Source organism: Entelurus aequoreus, linkage group LG10, assembly GCF_033978785.1.
Source record: "Entelurus aequoreus isolate RoL-2023_Sb linkage group LG10, RoL_Eaeq_v1.1, whole genome shotgun sequence".
In the NCBI taxonomy this organism is placed as follows: domain Eukaryota; kingdom Metazoa; phylum Chordata; class Actinopteri; order Syngnathiformes; family Syngnathidae; genus Entelurus; species Entelurus aequoreus.
Genome location: NC_084740.1, coordinates 24143532 through 24160711, shown reverse-complemented (window position 1 = coordinate 24160711; position 17180 = coordinate 24143532). Strand labels below are relative to the sequence as shown.

Here is a 17180-nt window from a genome sequence, read left to right as displayed (position 1 = left end):
AAGGTTAGGTGGGATTTACCCTGGATAACATTAGTGTAAACCTTTGTGTAAACAGGGCCTGAGAATCAAAATGCTAAGTTATTATCTTGTACAGTACCAGTTATTGCACTCTGTCATTTTAGTCATATATTTTTCAATATTTGAAAAACAATGCTTGTAACCCACTTATGTTAGTGTGAAATGGAGTGCAGGTCTTGTTAGGAATTTAGTTTTTGAAATGCTCTGCCTTAACCTAAATAAAAGTAATTTTAAGACAGCTTCAAAGATGCGTTATCTTTTTATATTTTAGTCGACGCAATTTACTGTAATTTTAGTCGACAAAATGTTAAAGTCGGCTTAAACCAAATCAATTTAAATGACAAATAATAAAAAGACATTTGCGTCAAAAGACCGACTAAAACGAAATCAAACACTGCAGTCAGGTTTCCAACTTGCACAGGGGTTGGGTTTCACCTGAGCTATCGGTGTCAGCTAGTATCAAGTCCATTCATTATTTACACTGCTCGGGCTCAGAAGATGAACAAATACTGCCATTACAGGTGTATGCAAAGGTCCTGAACACATCAAACATCTTTCTTGCTGCTGAGGCAGAGGTTTAAGGTGAAACTGGGTGTGAAACACTGATTCATTCAACAGAAACCAACAAAAAACAAACGCAAGCAAAAGAAGACTTAGATGCTGTACAATCTTAATTGTGATATACAACTAAAGAGTCACAATAGCATGAATGCACAAGTAGTGCCAAGCCTTTACGGCAGACCTGGGCAAATTAAGGCCCGGGGGCCGCATGCGGCCCGTTAAGCTTTTCAATGTGGCCCGCCGGACATTCCCAAATAATTTTTTTTAGATCTTTAAGATGGAAACTGTAACTGCCATTATGATGTGCAGTGATGTTTTCAAATGATCGTAAGTCTTGAACTAAGTATTTCAATGGTTGGAATCTGCATTTTTGCATGATATACTAGTTACTATGGTCATCTAATTAGTTAGTATGGCAATCTAATTAGTTACTATGGTAATCTAAGTCCAAGCAGCTCAGATGAGGCACCAAGCAGTGTGGGTGGGGAGCGTTTCCACAAAGGGTTTCCAGAGCGGCCAGCCTGAAATGCAGGTGTCAGGGACAGACACGGAAGGAGATTTTTACAACAAAGTTCTAAAGTTTAGTGATATATCAGATTAGAGGTGGGTTTATTTTTTACCCTCCGCGTTCATATTTCGCTGTGTTGGTTCCATTTTGTTTTGTTCGCTTTATTGTAAAATATGTTAAAGGAGAGGGTGAGTGACGTACATATGTTGTCAATATTCAGTGTTTTATCCTTCATAGTTAATATTGTAAATCCCACATTCTTTATTTTCATGTACATTCTGGGTGTCTCATTCAGTTAAAAAAAAAATTCCATTCCTTTTTCAAAGGCGGTCTGTCATAACGTTTTTAGCATTCAATCAGACATTATTGTGAGGTTTTGTATTAGTGGTCCTAAAAATCAGATACACCGGCCCCACAGACACATTTCTTTCTCTAAATGTGGCCCAGTCAAAATAATTGCCCAGGCCTGCTTTACGGCGTGTACGGCCTTATTCATAACGCCACAAAATGTATGTATACATTAGAGACAGTTATATATATTTTGTTGTTGAAAAGCGTATTATAAAAGCGTGTATTCATTACCCTTCCTATGACAGCCACAAGCTAGCAAGCTAACGTTAACTATGGCAACCAGCCTTCTCATCACCCGCACGCTAGGACTCACAAAAGCGGCCAGTATTTTTTTTAAAACCTCCTCAATTGTCAGCAAATAGGACGCGAGTGGTGATTATGTGGCAAAAACAGACGACAATACGGAGCGAAGGAGGATTTTAAAAGGACTGAGAGTACCTGCCGCCGCCAGCTGATCCCGGCCGCAGCGCCATCTTGATTATGGCAGTCAGCAGTCAGGAGGTGACGTCACTATCTAATATTCGTGTGCTGCCCGGGGTTTGGTCTTGCTGGCATAACCGCTTTGTTTTTCCCCCCTTAAGGCTGTTCAAATTTCACAAAAGTGTGTTTTTTATTGTAAGCACATTTTATGAATTCACTGCAATGTTTACTTTTGTCAGATTTCCCTGTCAATGTTAATGTTCCACGTGTTTAGCACGTCCGTCATGTTGATCGTTTCTTTGACTATAAAATGTTTAGCATCGGGACGTCGAAATTATATTATGAGATGTATAAGATGATATAATAAGTATAATTATAAAATAAATGTAAAAACAGCCAAAGATATTCTCTAATTTTGCTTTTTGCAGTGCCAACATTATCCAGCAGGTGTCAGTGTTGATCTAGATTGCAGCTTTTCTGAACAAGGGGGTAAAAAAACAGAATTTGGGGGGAAAAAATAGCCTGAATAGTTTGAATCTGGATTTTTCTTTTCAGTAATAATCCAATGAAAAAAATGCTAATATTTTAAGATACATAATTGAGAATGTGAATTGACTTTCACGGTGCAGGATTTAGGATAGAAAAAGCATTTAATTAAAAATGTAAGTATTATGTCAATGTTATGAGACATACATGGATATAAGTTATGTGATTAATATTTATACATACTATATTTCTCTATCTTATATATATATATATATATATATATATATATATATATATATATATATATATATATATATATATATATATATATATATATATATATATATATAAAGGGAGGTGGAACTCAAAATGAACTATTTGGTATCATTTAAATGATCATGGTTTACAGTTTTAAAAGTATTAAAATGCCAAATTTTGTGTGTGTGTCTGTGTGCGTGTGTTATTATGTGTGTAAATATATCCATATATGTATACAGTATATAATCTATATGTATATATAGATATGTATTTAATTTTTTATTGTTTAACATATATGATAACTGTTATATTTATGAATCAGAATTTTCTTTTAGAGATGTCATAATAATCAGGTTGATTAAAAGTCAGGTTTTCTCAAATTCGTAGAAAATACAATACAGTTATAGGTATATATAAATATATATGTATATATATATGTATGTGTGTGTGTGTAGTGTAATTATAAAGAACACAACTAATTTTCCAAATACGTACTTTAACATTGACATATTATAATAATATCAATTGTATTAGTAATAATCATCCATCCATCCATTTACTACCGCTTGTCCCGTTCGGGGTCGCGGGGGTACTTGAGCCTATCCCAGCTGCAGTAATAATCATAATAATAATTATAATATTAATATAATAAGCCTATACATTTTAGCACTTCCTGTTGTTTATGTAATTTTTTTCTAAATTTCTCATAAAACATAACATGGCAGTAGTTGCAATAATTGAAAGTGCCCGCTGGTGTCATGTCAGACATTTTTACAGGCCGCCCCAAATATGGCGGCCATTGAATGCGTGGTGCCAAAGTGATTCACGTGGTGATTTCATTGTTGCGCCGCTGACAAGGTGGAGTAACGAGGAGAAAAAAAAAGCCTCTGCGGCTTTTGTGTCATCGGACGCGGTGAAAGATTTACAGCTTAATGGGAGGCGAGCAAAGCGGCCGACGACAAGGCCTTCGCGGCAATCCATCAGTCAGCTTTTCATACGCCTCACTTTGATTCCGCTGCCAAGATTTAGGGGCGGCGTACACGCGTGACACTGCAGGACAATGCTACAATTGGAGATTGGCTCTTGTCATATTTCAATAGTTTCAGGTTTTAAAAAGTCAATTACTTGTAACGTCCCAACCCTTTTTGACCCTCAAAAGCTGCCGTACTCAATCACAATCCCCAAGGACTACCACACAATTAAGTAAACACACATGTAGACGTTAATGCCACATTTTGCAACAAGTATACAATATTTCAACATCATTCCATATAATTATTTACTTGATAACAATAAAATAACGTAGCTTGGATGTTTATTTTCATATTTGCAGCGCAAAAAAGTTTAGCGGCTATATGATTAGCAGCTTATTAAAAAAGACACAGCATATTGTATACATCAGCATAATTATGTAACTGCTAAAATAAACCTAACATTTAACGGAATATGTAAACAATGAAGAACAAACAGTAATACATTTTTCCCGCAGCTCTTTAGCGCCAGCCTAGTGGCTCCCTGGACCGCTTTCAGAGATGTGTGAAAATGGAAAAATGTTTTAATATATTTTCTGTAGGAGAACAAACTTGACACAAACCTTCCTAATTGTTAGAAATCCCACTATTTATACTAGACATGCTTCACTGATGAGAGCATTTAGCGAGCGCCGTTTTGTCCTACTAATTTTGGCGGCTCTTGAACTCATCGTAGTTTGTTTACATGTACAACATTTTCCGACGCTGCCACAGAAAGACATGTTTCATGCCACTCCTTTTTTGTCTCATTTTGTCCACCAAACGTTTTATGTTGTGCGTGAATGCACAAAAGTGAGCTTTGTTGATTTTATTGATATGATTTATTGATTTGATTTGGTCAATCCAAGACTGCAAGCTAATCAATTGATTGATTGATTGAAACTTTTTTTAGTAGATTGCACAGTACAGTACACAGTGTTTCCCATAAACTGCCAAGATACCTGTGACGGTGGGGGTGTGGCTATGGGCGTGGCTATGGGCGTGGTCACCATTACATCATCGAGTAATTTGCATAATTTAAAACAATGATATGATTTTCTCTAAAAAGGCTCAAAAAATGTATACTTACTAATTAATAATAACAGTTTTGTTTTAAACGTCCATCCATCCATCCATCCATCCATCCATCCATCCATTTTACAATATAATTACAACCCTTTTTGTACATATTTATATACAGATTTGAACAATAAGTTATTCACTGAAATATATTTATTAATCGTGGTTCTTACAAAAAATATATCTTATAAAATATAAAAGCTAAACTGTCTCTTAAAGTTTTGCCCCTTTAATTAGTGCATACTAAATAATTTAACTTTAGCCTACTACTACAACCATATTATTTACCAGCAACATGAAGTGAAACAGAGGCAGAGGTGTCCTGCCACAGTCAGTAACAAATAAACAGAAAACATTAGTGGTCAAATACAAATAAGGCAACAAGAGAAGTATCCTACACTTAGCAGCTCAAACTTATTTTAATGCAATGATTATGTCTCGTTTTTATTATTGTATAACATGTTGGTCGCAGGCAAGCAAAATGACACTGAGGCCATTGGAAACTTTGCACAAACAATCCCTCAAAATCCTTGACCGAAAACCACAACACCACCATCATTGTTTAGTTCTCCAAAAATATAGATTGTTAAATTTAGCTAACATTCAAAGATTAGCATCAATACGAATGGCCCATCGAATCTTAAATAACACTGCGCCAGCGCCACTTAAGCACTTTGTCCAGTTTACATCTGCTGTGACAACTAGAAACACACGAGCCTCCACCAGGGGGCAGTGTAGCATACCCAGATGTAAAACCTCTTTTGCACAATCAGCCTTTTCATATAAAGCCATAAAGGAATGGAACCACCTCACAACAAACTTGAAAAGTCTAACAGATTACTCTTCATTCACAATTGAAGTTAAAAAGTGGCTTTGGAGCAATCAAAGCTGCTCACACGGTCACTAAGATGGGCATTACTCAACCTAATGTGTATTATATTTATCCATGAGAGCATTTTTATTGTAAATTGTGAGGTGTGTGTGTGTTAAAATCATGGTTGTTTTTACAAATGATGACAGATGTGAACAAAAGCATGTATTGTCTTTGTGTGATGATGTAAATGAGGTGCGGTTGTATTGTATATTAAGTATGTGTCCATGAAAGGGCATTTTATGACTTTTTTCTTAATACTTGTGTATGATTTTATTGTCATAATTTTATTGCATGATTTTTGTATCCCTTTAATTTAGGTAGCCAGGGACTGCAGATGGAAATTAGCTATTTAGCTATAATCTGGTACAGAACATATCTGTCTTTGAGCTTAATGTTTCTGTACATTGTCCCTTCAAATAAAGACTAAACTAAACTAAACTTCTCTTTTGTAAAGTAAATCTGAACAGCCTATATGGGCATCTACATCAACTATATGATTTGCCTGAGAAGCTGGACAGGACAAAAAAAATATATATATATATATATATATATTATTTTTTTATTTTTTTATTTGTGGCGGACGTAATTCTTTCGTGGCGGGCCGCCACAAATAAATGAATGTGTGGGAAACACTGGTACATATTTCGTAAAATTGACCACTAAATGGTAACACCCGAATAAGTTTTTCAACCTGTTTAAGTCGGGGTCCACGTTAATCAATTCATGGTAAATCGATACTAACATGCTATTTATGCTAGCTGTATGTACATATTGCATCATTATGCCTCGTTTGTAGGTATATTTAGAGCTTATTTAATGCCCTTTACGTATGTCCTCTGTGTTTTTGATTTAGATTTGCATGTCTCATGACACAATATCTGTATGTAATATTGGCAAAATTTCTCATAGTTGTTTGTGGGCCATGTTGTTCCAGACCACAGCAAACATTACCTCGCTTGCAAAGATTGTAATGAATCCATTAGAAGAAGACAGCCTGCCGTTTCCATGAACTTGGACACACACATCTATACCTTTGGCCGTTCTAAACCAGTCATTTCCAGAAGTTATCTCATCCTGTGAGACGTCTCCGTTTTACTAATGATTTCCAATGTTGCAAAAATGTGTAGAACGAAAATTAAAATACAACATATCTGTCAACGAAGATTTGCGTCAGCCTTTGATAGTAGGCTAATATAAATAATATAGACATTTACATCATGTGTTGCCTTCATTATAACACTTAAATAAGGCTTTAAATGACAGATTTATTAAATTAATTTTTGGTCCAATTTATTTGGTCCAATCTTCAAACATTTTGGGTTGCCAACCCCTGCCCTAGACAGTAGGAAATAGCAAAAATAGGAATAATCCGTTCCAGAGTCAAACTGTAGCACCTATGAATGACTTGATTACTTGTGCAGGCAATGTTTGAGGACCATAACCACCGTAAAAATGTTGAAATAATAATAATAAAACCAGTAATTTGACGTCAAGTGCTATGATGAAATTGCCGAGGTACAATAATGCTTGGGAGGCGAGTTTCTTCACCAAAAACACATTCTCTTTCACGTCGACTTGACTGCTTGCATACATTACTATTCTATGGTTATCATCACATTTTCCCTTCTTTGCCGTTACTACACTGGCGCATGAACCTGTGTAAGTATTGTATGATTTTTATATACTGCGTCAGCTGATTAAGTGCAATGTACGACTTAGTTGTCCACTTAATTGTCATATTGTTCAAAAATTGCTAATGCCAGTGTAAATTAGCATCAAGCTACCATATTTTATTAAAATTCATTTTGTTGTTGTTGGATGCCATAGGGAAATTAATTATAATTTTTGTTTTATTAATGATTGGTGTGGTTTTCGACATTTGCAGGGTTTCTTGGAATATATTGTCGCTTCACAAAAAACAACAACATACTGTTTCATGTCGACTTCATAATACTGAGCCACATGTGTACTGCTTGTATACATTCTTGTTTTATGGTTATCGTCACGTTTTCACCTCTTTGGCGTCACTTCACATACAAAAGTTTGGAAATACTGTATACTGTATGTATCAGCTGAGTACAGTAGGGAAGGGACTCATATGGCCCCATTCCCGGGTGGATATCGCGTGAGAGGAAAAGAGGGGTTATCATTTTGCAATGCAGCAAAAATATGGAAAGCGCCACTCTGACGCAACTGACGGTGTTGTCTAAGTCGGAATTGCCACAAAGCATATTTTAAGATATTCAACACTCTACTGCCACCTGGCGGAAAAAGTGGATCGTGCACCCCCCAATTTGTCACGTTTCATGTGTCAGGTAAATCGTGACAAATGCGGCCATATGAATCCCCTTCCTCCTGTAAGTGGAATGTACATCTTAGCTGTCTGTTTCAATTGTCAAATTCGGAGGTGTTCAAAATTGCCATTTAAAATTGCTAATGTTAGCCACATGTAAATTAGCATGTAGGTAGCGCATTTGTTTAAATGCAATTTGTTAATGCTGAAGGTCCCAGGGAAAATAATTTGTATCTTATGTAAGTTCATGTAAGTTCTACGTGTTAATTGTTTTTTTTGGAGGTGTTGGAAATGCCAATCACTCGTGCGTACAAAAGGATTTTCCAATGTAAATTAGCATCGAGTTAGCGCTATTGTTTAAATGCATTTTGTTAATGTCGAATGCCACAGGGAAAATAATTTGTATCGTTTGTAAGTTATGCTTTTTAATTGTCGTATTTGGAGGTGTTCAAAATGAATTGGTATCTTTTGTAAGTTATAATTGTATTTTATTAATCAAAGGTGTGGTTTTGGACATTCACAGAGGTTCTTGGAATGTAGTGTCACTACTAGAGATGTCCGATAATATCGGCCTGCCGATATTATCAACCGATACATGCTTTAAAATGTAATATCGGAAATTATCGGTATCATTTTTTAAATTATCGGTATCGTATTATTATTATTATTATTTTATTTTTTTTAAAAATTAAATCAACATAAAAAACACAAGATACACTTACAATTAGTGCACCAACCCAAAGAACCTCCCTCCCCTCAATCACACAAAAGGGTTGTTTCTTTCTGTTATTAATATTCTGGTTCCTACATTATATATCAATATATATCAATACAGTCTGCAAGGGATACAGTCCGTAAGCACACATGATTGTGCGTGCTGCTGGTCCACTTATAGTACTAACCTTTAACAGTTAATTTGACTCATTTTCATTAATTACTAGTTTCTATGTATCTGTTTTTATATTGTTTTACTTTCTTTTTTATTCAAGAAAATGTTTTTAATTTCTTTACCTTATTTTATTTTATACATTTTAAAAAAAATGACCTTATCTTCACCATACCTGGTTGTCCAAATTAGGCATAATAATGTGTTAATTCCACGACTGTATATATCAGTATCGGTTGATATCGGTATCGGTTGATATCGGTATCGGTAATTAAAGAGTTGGACAATATCGGAATATCGGATATCGGCAAAAAGCCATTATCGGACATCCCTTGTCACTACACATAAAAAATATACTTTTTCATGTCGGCTTGATTGTACTGAGCCGCCAGGACAGACACATTTGTATTGCTATTCCTGTTTTATGGTGATCTTCACATTTTCCCCTCTTTTCCATCACTACTACACTGTCGCATAAAACAATGTACCGTATTTTTCGGACTATAAGTCGCAGTTTTTTTCATAGTTTGGCCGGGGGTGCGACTTATACTCAGGAGCGACTTATGTGTGGAATTATTAACACATTACCGTAAAATATCAAATAATATTATTTAGCTCATTCACGTAAGAGACTAGACGTATAAGATTTCATGGGATTTAGCGATAGGGGTGACAGATTGTTTGGTAAACGTATAGCACGTTCTATATGTTATAGTTATTTGAATGACTCTTACCATAATGTTACGTTAACATACCAGGCACGTTCTCAGTTGGTTATTTATGCGTCATATAACGTACACTTATTCAGCCTGTTGTTCACTATTCTTTATTTATTTTAAATTGCCTTTCAAATGTATATTCTTGGCGATGGGTTTTATAAAAATAAATTTCCCCAAAAAATGCGACTTATACTCCAGTGCGACTTATATATGTTTTTTTTCCTTCTTTATTATGCATTTTCGGCCGGTGCAACTTATACTCCGAAAAATCCGGTATTACATATTATCAATGATGCGCAGTAACAAGCTACATGTAGCTAAGCTACGTAGCTTAACTAAATTTCCCAGTAGCTTGGCGGTAGCTTAGCTACTTTCTGAACGAGTAGCTATTCCTGTAGCTTTGCTACTTTTAGACCCATGTAGAGAGGTAGTTTACATCAAAGCAACAAAGAGAGAAAAAGGACTGCGAATCCACGGGCCCAAAAAAATGGAAAAAAATAGAATGACCTGGATGAATGAAAACATCCATACATACGGAGAAAATCAATGATGACTGGTTGGTGTTTGTATAATGAGTGACAATTGGCTAAGGTTAGGGCGAACCCCTTATTGGGCCCATTTGTACACTCTTGGTTACATTAACATTGATATATGTACAAAACCCAAAACCAGTGAAGTTGGCACATTGTGTAAATCGTAAATAAAAACAAAATACAATGATTTGCAAATCCTTTTCAACCTATATCCAATTGGATAGACTGCAAAGACAAGATACTTAACGTTCGAACTGGAAAACGTTGTTATTTTTTGCAAATATTAGCTCATTTGGAATTTGATGCCTGCAACATGTTTCAAAAAAGCTGGCACAAGTGGCAAAAAGACTGGGAAAGTTGAGGAATGCTCATCAAACACTTATTTGGAACATCCCACAGGTGAACAGGCTAATTGGGAACAGGTGGGTGCCATGATTGGGTATAAAAGCAGCTTCCATGAAATGCTCAGTCATTCACAAACAAGGATGGGGCGAGGGTCACCACTTTGTGAACAAATGCGTGAGCAAATTGTCGAACAGTTTAAGAAAAACATTTCTCAACGAGCTATTGCAAGGAATTTAGGGATTTCACCATCTACGGTCCGCAATATCATCAAAAGGTTCAGAGAATCTGGAGAAATCACTGCATGTAAGCAATGATATTACGGACCTTTGATCCCTCAGGTGGTACTGCATCAAAAAGCGACTTCTGTGTGTAAAGGATATCACCACATGGGCTCAGGAACACTTCAGAAAACTACTGTCATTAACTACAGTTACATCTGTAAGTGCAAGTTAAAACTCTACTATGCAAAGTGAACGCCATTTATCAACAACACCCAGAAATGCCGCCAGCTTCGCTGGGCCCGAGCTTATCTAAGATGGACTGACGCAAAGTGTAAAAGTGTTCTGTGGTCTGACGAGTACACATTTCAAATTGTTTTTGGAAACTGTGGACGTCGTGTCCTCCGGACCAAAGAGGAAAAGAACCATCCGGATTGTTATAGGCACAAAGTTGAAAAGCCAGCATCTGTGATGGTATGGGGGTGTATTAGTGCCCAAGGCATGGGTAACTTACACATCTGTGAAGGCACCATTAATGCTGAAAGGTACATACAGGTTTTGGAGGAACATATGTTGCCATCCAAGCAACGTTACCATGGACGCCCCTGCTTATTTTAGCAAGACAATGCCAAGCCACATGTTACAACAACGTGGCTTCATAGTAAAAGAGTGCGGGTACTAGACTGGCCTGCCTGTAGTCCAGACCTGTCTCCCATTGAAAATGGGTGGCGCATTATGAAGGGTAAAATACCATAACGGAGACCCCTGGACTGTTGAACAACTTTAGCTGTACATCAAGCAAGAATGGGAAAGAATTCCACCTGAAAAGCTTCAAAAATTGGTCTTCTCAGTTCCCAAACGTTTACTGAGTGTTGTTAAAAGGAAAGACCATGTAACACAGTGGTGAACAAGGCCTTTCCCAACTACTTTGGCACGTGTTGCAGCCATGAAATTCTAAGTTAATAATTATTTGCAAAAAAAAAAAAGTTTATGAGTTTGTACATCAAATACCGTATTTCCTTGAATTGGCGCAGGGAATATAGTATTCGCACGTCTAGAATTACTGCCGGGTCAAACTCGTTTCTCAAAATAATTAACGCATGCTTGGCCTTATCGCCGGTTTATTATTGAAGCTGGATCAAATTCGTTTCGCAAAATATTAATTTTATTATCGCATGTCTATAATTTTCGCCGGGTCGAACTCGTTTCGCAAAATATTTAGCATATGGCTAGAACTTCCACCGGGTCAAATTCGTTACGTCACGAGTGACGCATCTGTCCTCCTTTTCAAAATGGAGGAAGCTGATTTCAGTAGTTTACAATCGCACAAAGGAAAAAAGATAAAGAGCTTTTCAGTAGGATTTAAGGTCCAAGCTATTGAATACCGGTACAATATGCTAAAGAGAACAGTAAGCAGCTATGTTTTATTAATATACCGTAGCTGCGTGTGTGAAATACTGTATAAGTCATTAAATCACTCCCGCCTCCTGGTGGTAGAGGGCGCTGCCGCGCTAGTGATCCTTCTTGCGACTTCCTGTACTGCAGAAGAAGTGAACACACGCAGCAAGAGATTTATTTTTTCCCTCTGCCTGAACTTCTAACATGGAGGATCACATACAGGTATCTAAAATAAAACAGTTTTCTAAACTGGACTTTCAATCGAAGCAGGAGGTAATAATTAAAGGAATATCTCCATCGAAACAGAGACTTTTAAAACTGAAGAAAGAAAATAAGGAAGACTTCTATAAACAAGTTATCGATGCTTTTGGTCAGAAGGAGCTGCAAATGGACTCCATTTATAAGTACAGGTAAGACCATAATAACGTGCTTTTCATGATGGTATGCTTACATCACACTCAAAGCGCACGCCTAAATTTTATGGATTCCTTTTGGTAAACGCCGGAGTGAGAAGAGGTTTTAAAATAATTACCGCATGCACGGCCATCCCGCCGGTTTCCGGTAAACGCAGGTGTGACAGGAGGTTTTAAATTAATTAACGCCCCTGCGGCTATTCAAGGAAATACGGTATGTTGTCTTTGTAGTGCATTCAATTGAATATGGGTTGAAAAGGATTTGCAAATCATTGTATTCCGTTTATATTTACATCCAACACAATTTCCCAACTCACATGGAAACGGGGTTTGTATATATATTATGTAGTTAATGGTTTTATCTTGTGATTTTTACCACCTGTAAGTCGTCACTGTGATGCATTTTGCGTAAATGTAATGGATGTCTGACCCATGTTTTAAAACTATTAACGCTTTGAATGCCAAAAGTCAACCATTGGTAGTCTAATGAGAGACTAATGAGGGGAATTAAGGATTTCAAGTAGAGCTGATCACCAGATGTTTGCATTCGTTGCTCTCTCCAATTGAGGCCCATAAAAAGGCTCCATCAGTCTCTCAGTGAGTCCATTCACAGGTCCGCCAACATCAGGGCCGGTCCCCCTCCCTGCCGTGCGAGCCGGGTCGGGCCCCCTCGTCCTCATGCAGCCCCACACGGTGAGAAGGCCCCGCCAGAAAGGTGAACATTAACCCCGCTCCCATTCGGCAGGCCGTAAATCACCAAGGCGTCCAACGTCCAGCGGCTGACAGCATCAGCATGACAACATCCATCTGTCAGCTCGGACGCGTCCTACTGTAGCTCGCATGCTAATAACGACAATGTCGCAACGCAACACAATCACACCAGAAGCCGTAAAAGCTTCATTTGATACAACGTTACACAAGCTAGATGGGTCATGATAGATCATCATTTATTTACATGTATATGCTTAGAATCTATTTAGTTCATTCTTGGGTTGAATTTAACCAAAAAAAAAAAAGTACTTTCAAATTATTATTATATATACATTATTTTATATATTATATGATTTATATAATTTTTTTGCTTCATGGAGACATTTTCTAGAGTATTTTTTGTTATTTTTGAATGATTTTGTCATTAGTTTTCTTTGTTAGTCTGAAAAAAAATCATTTGGTAAGATATATTTGTAATGTGGAAAGGAATTTACAGAAAATTATAATGACTAATAAATTTAATAGCAATTCCTGAACATATCTTGATTGGGACACATATTTAGATACAAATATTTCAGAAGACAATTTTATTGAAGAAAAATAAGTTGTTGCAATTATACAGTGTAATTGACATTTTCAAATTTTTTATTCATTTCATCAACAGTATTTGACAAATAACATATTATATTTTTTTAACGTTTTGTTTTTTTTATATTTCCAATGGTTTTGTTACTTTTTCTTTTTAAATAAAGTGCAAATAATAATAATGCATTCAGGTTAAGATACTGTATGTTGTTGTTTTGTAATAATTGCTGAAAATTGTAATAATATCATAAAAATGCTTCAACTGGCATTGATATGATAAATATGTTTTAAAAAAACAATTTCAGGGTCAAGAAAACCAGCCCTTGAAAAATATGTATTGTGATGTAATACAATATAATTACTGTATTCCATTTTTTTTTATTAATGTTAATTTTAATAATGTTATTATTCAAAACATTTGTTTTAAATTTAGTTTTTATTATTATTTATTTATTTTTAATAAAGTAAAAAGAAAAACATATTCAGGTTAAGATACGTTGAATTTACAGAAAATTATAATGGACACAATAAAAATGCTTAATTGGCACACACATTTGAAAAACAAACAATTTCAGTAGCTGGAAAACCTTCCATTTTTAATAAAGACAAAAAATGTCCTTGCAATGTAATACAGTATAAATACTGTATTCTATTTTTTTAATCCATCAACATTATCCTAAATATTAAAAAATAAATATATTTTTTTACATGTTTTTCAAAATTGTTCAATGATTTTGTTATTATATTTCTGTTTTGTTTTAAAAAAAAATTAATAAAGTAAAAAAATTTAAAAAAAATTAAATAAAATCAGGTTATGACACATTGACAGGAATTTAAAGAAACGTATATTATTCTAATAAATATAATACAAATATTTTAAACAGCATACATAAAAACCTAAAATATATTTTTTCCCGAAAATAATTTCATTTTATTTTAGTTTGATCAACATTATCTAAAATAACATATGTTATATTAATAGAATAAATAAGACCATTAAAAAAAATCAACAAAACTATTTTATTATTTTCCTTTTTTGGAAATTAGCTATTTAGCTATAATCTGGTACAGAACATATCTGTCTTTGAGCTTAATGTTTCTGTACATTGTCCCTTCAAATAAAGACTAAACAAAAATGATTTAGTGTAAAATATGACAAGTCGGTCCGTTCATTCTATTTCCAATTCTGAAACGCAAGTCAAAAAACAAAGTTAGGGCCGTTTTTCGATTTGTATTATATATGGCGGATTTGAAAACAAACACAAAAGGGTTGATTTTCATTAAAATATTGCCATAAAATTGGATTTTGTGCTGTTTTCCATTTATGGATTTTCATTTTTTCAGATAAACTCAAAAATCCAATTCATGTTTATCCAAAATGCAAAAAAGCGTGTTTATCTGTGTGATGACAAATTGAACCGGAAGTAGTATTTTAGCTTTTCCTTTGTGTTTAGCATGTTTTTAGCACAACGGTCCATTCATTCCATTTCCAATTCTTAAATGCAAATCAAAAAACAAATTCCGGGCCAATTTTTCTGTTTTCATTTCTGAAACAAAAGTTGGACAACTATTTAATGACACTTTTTTAAAACGACAATAGGACTCCTGCTGAACAAAGATGTTACCGTTGTGCTAAAAACATGCTAAACGCAAAGGAAAAGCTAAAAACGGCTTCTGGTTCAATTTACACAGATAAACACGCATTTTTGCATTTTGGATGAACATATATTCGATTTTTTTGTTTACCTGGAAAAATAAAAATTCATTAAAGGAAAACTGCACAAAATCCAATTTTATGGCAATATTTTAATGAAAATCAACCCCTTTTTGTTTGTTTTGAAATCTGGCATATATAAATAATAATAATCGAAAAACGGCCCTAATTTTCTTTCCTGATTTGCATTTAAGAATTGGAAATAGAATGACCGGAAGGTACACGGACCCATAACTGTAACATCTTTGTTCAGCAGGAGTCCTATTGTCGTTTAAAAAAAGTGTCATTAAATAGTTTTCCAACTTTTGTTTCAGAGATGAAAATAAACTAAAATTTGTTTTTTTGATTTGCATTTAAGAATTGGAAATGGAATGAACGGAAAGTACACGGACCCATGTCGCTATAGGAAGCTATGATGCGTGTTTTATTGCAGCAAAAACATAACAATAATGAATTGAAGTGACCCTGTAGGTGGTAAAAAAAGGTGAGTGGGCGTCGCCATGGCGACACGGCTCATCTCCATGACACAAGAGTGCGGTCCTTGATGCGGGACGTCATGATGGAGGACCGCTGTCAGCCCCTGACATGTGTATGAAAATTCTCCATCCAAAAAGTGGCCTCTGTCGCAGTGACCAATTAGCCCTGGCGGAGCGTGGCCTCCTGACCCTTGACCCCTGCTGGGTAGTCTTATCCATTAACCCCCTTGGGCCTCAGCTGGAGTTGATGTAGCGTCCTTTCTTGTGGCACGCCTAAACACACGGCAACGTACGCGACCTCCATTCATAAATGCTTATTCAATGGCAATGGAAGTAAACTTTGGACTTATTGACACTGTACTTTTAATACCACGTGTTTCTGACTCAGCAGGTGAAGGGCTTCGCTAACTGTGGCGAGGTACAAGGGGCGGAGGAAGAAGGGAAAAAAGAGAGAGAGAAAAAAAAGCCCTGCTCAGATCTTTGGAGGCTTCCTGGGTGCCAAAATCAAAGAGGCCATTGAGAAGCAAACTGAGCAACGTCAGTGGATTACAAGGACCCAGCCCGGCGGGGCGCCAGGCTGCAGGTCAACAGGAGGATACCAAGAACATGGCTCGGTAGTTAGCGCGCGTATGACCTCAGCGACAATGTCCTCACTGGACCATCTTTACCAGGGGTGGGCAATTAATTTTTACCGGGGGCCGCATGAGCAACCCGAGCACTGCTGGAGGGCCACATCAACAATATTTTAATTACATTTTGCTCAATATTATTTTTGATATATACCGTAAGATAAATAATAATAATAATAATAATAATAATTAATAATAATAATAATAATAATAATACTTTAATTTAACCTAACTTAACTTTATACCAAAAGCACTGCTTTGGAAGTCATTTGTACCCCTTTCAGAGATCACATTTAGTTCCCCTTAAACATCCTCATGTTGCACAATGAAATGTAAGCATAAGATGAAGTGTGCATTCCTGTAACTTTCTCTAGTAACAGCATTCCATGATTAATATAAATAAAATAACATTAATAATAAATGACAGTAAAATAAGCACACGTATGACTGAGGAGTCATAGTGTAACTTTGTGTGGTGTTTGACTTGTCCGACTTTTTGTGTGGCCATAAATGCACCAGTGGTTTAGTGGTATGCGTGTTGGTGACAGATGACAAGTTGGTTTTGGCCTGGTTTGTACGGCAGAAAATGACAAGTTTTTTGAGATAGAAGTGTTTTACTCATGTTTTTTGGTGTGGTTATGGCCGAATATAAACAGTTTTGCTCAATAAAGTGGTCGATATAATTCCTGGCCTC

The 17180-nt window shown here is 35.8% G+C and overlaps 1 protein-coding gene across 6 annotated transcripts in view; it reads right to left on the bottom strand.

The window, feature by feature from the left end:
* synrg (synergin, gamma) overlaps positions 1–1924 on the bottom strand; it is a 44795-nt gene extending 42871 nt beyond the window's left edge. For all 6 annotated transcript variants that reach the window (XM_062060372.1, XM_062060373.1, XM_062060374.1 and 3 more), the window contains exon 1: positions 1877–1924. In XM_062060372.1, the coding sequence (XP_061916356.1) occupies positions 1877–1911 (35 nt within the window). In that variant the 5' untranslated portion in view covers positions 1912–1924. The remainder of the gene's footprint in view (positions 1–1876) is intronic.
* Between the last annotated feature and the right edge of the window lie 15256 nt (positions 1925–17180).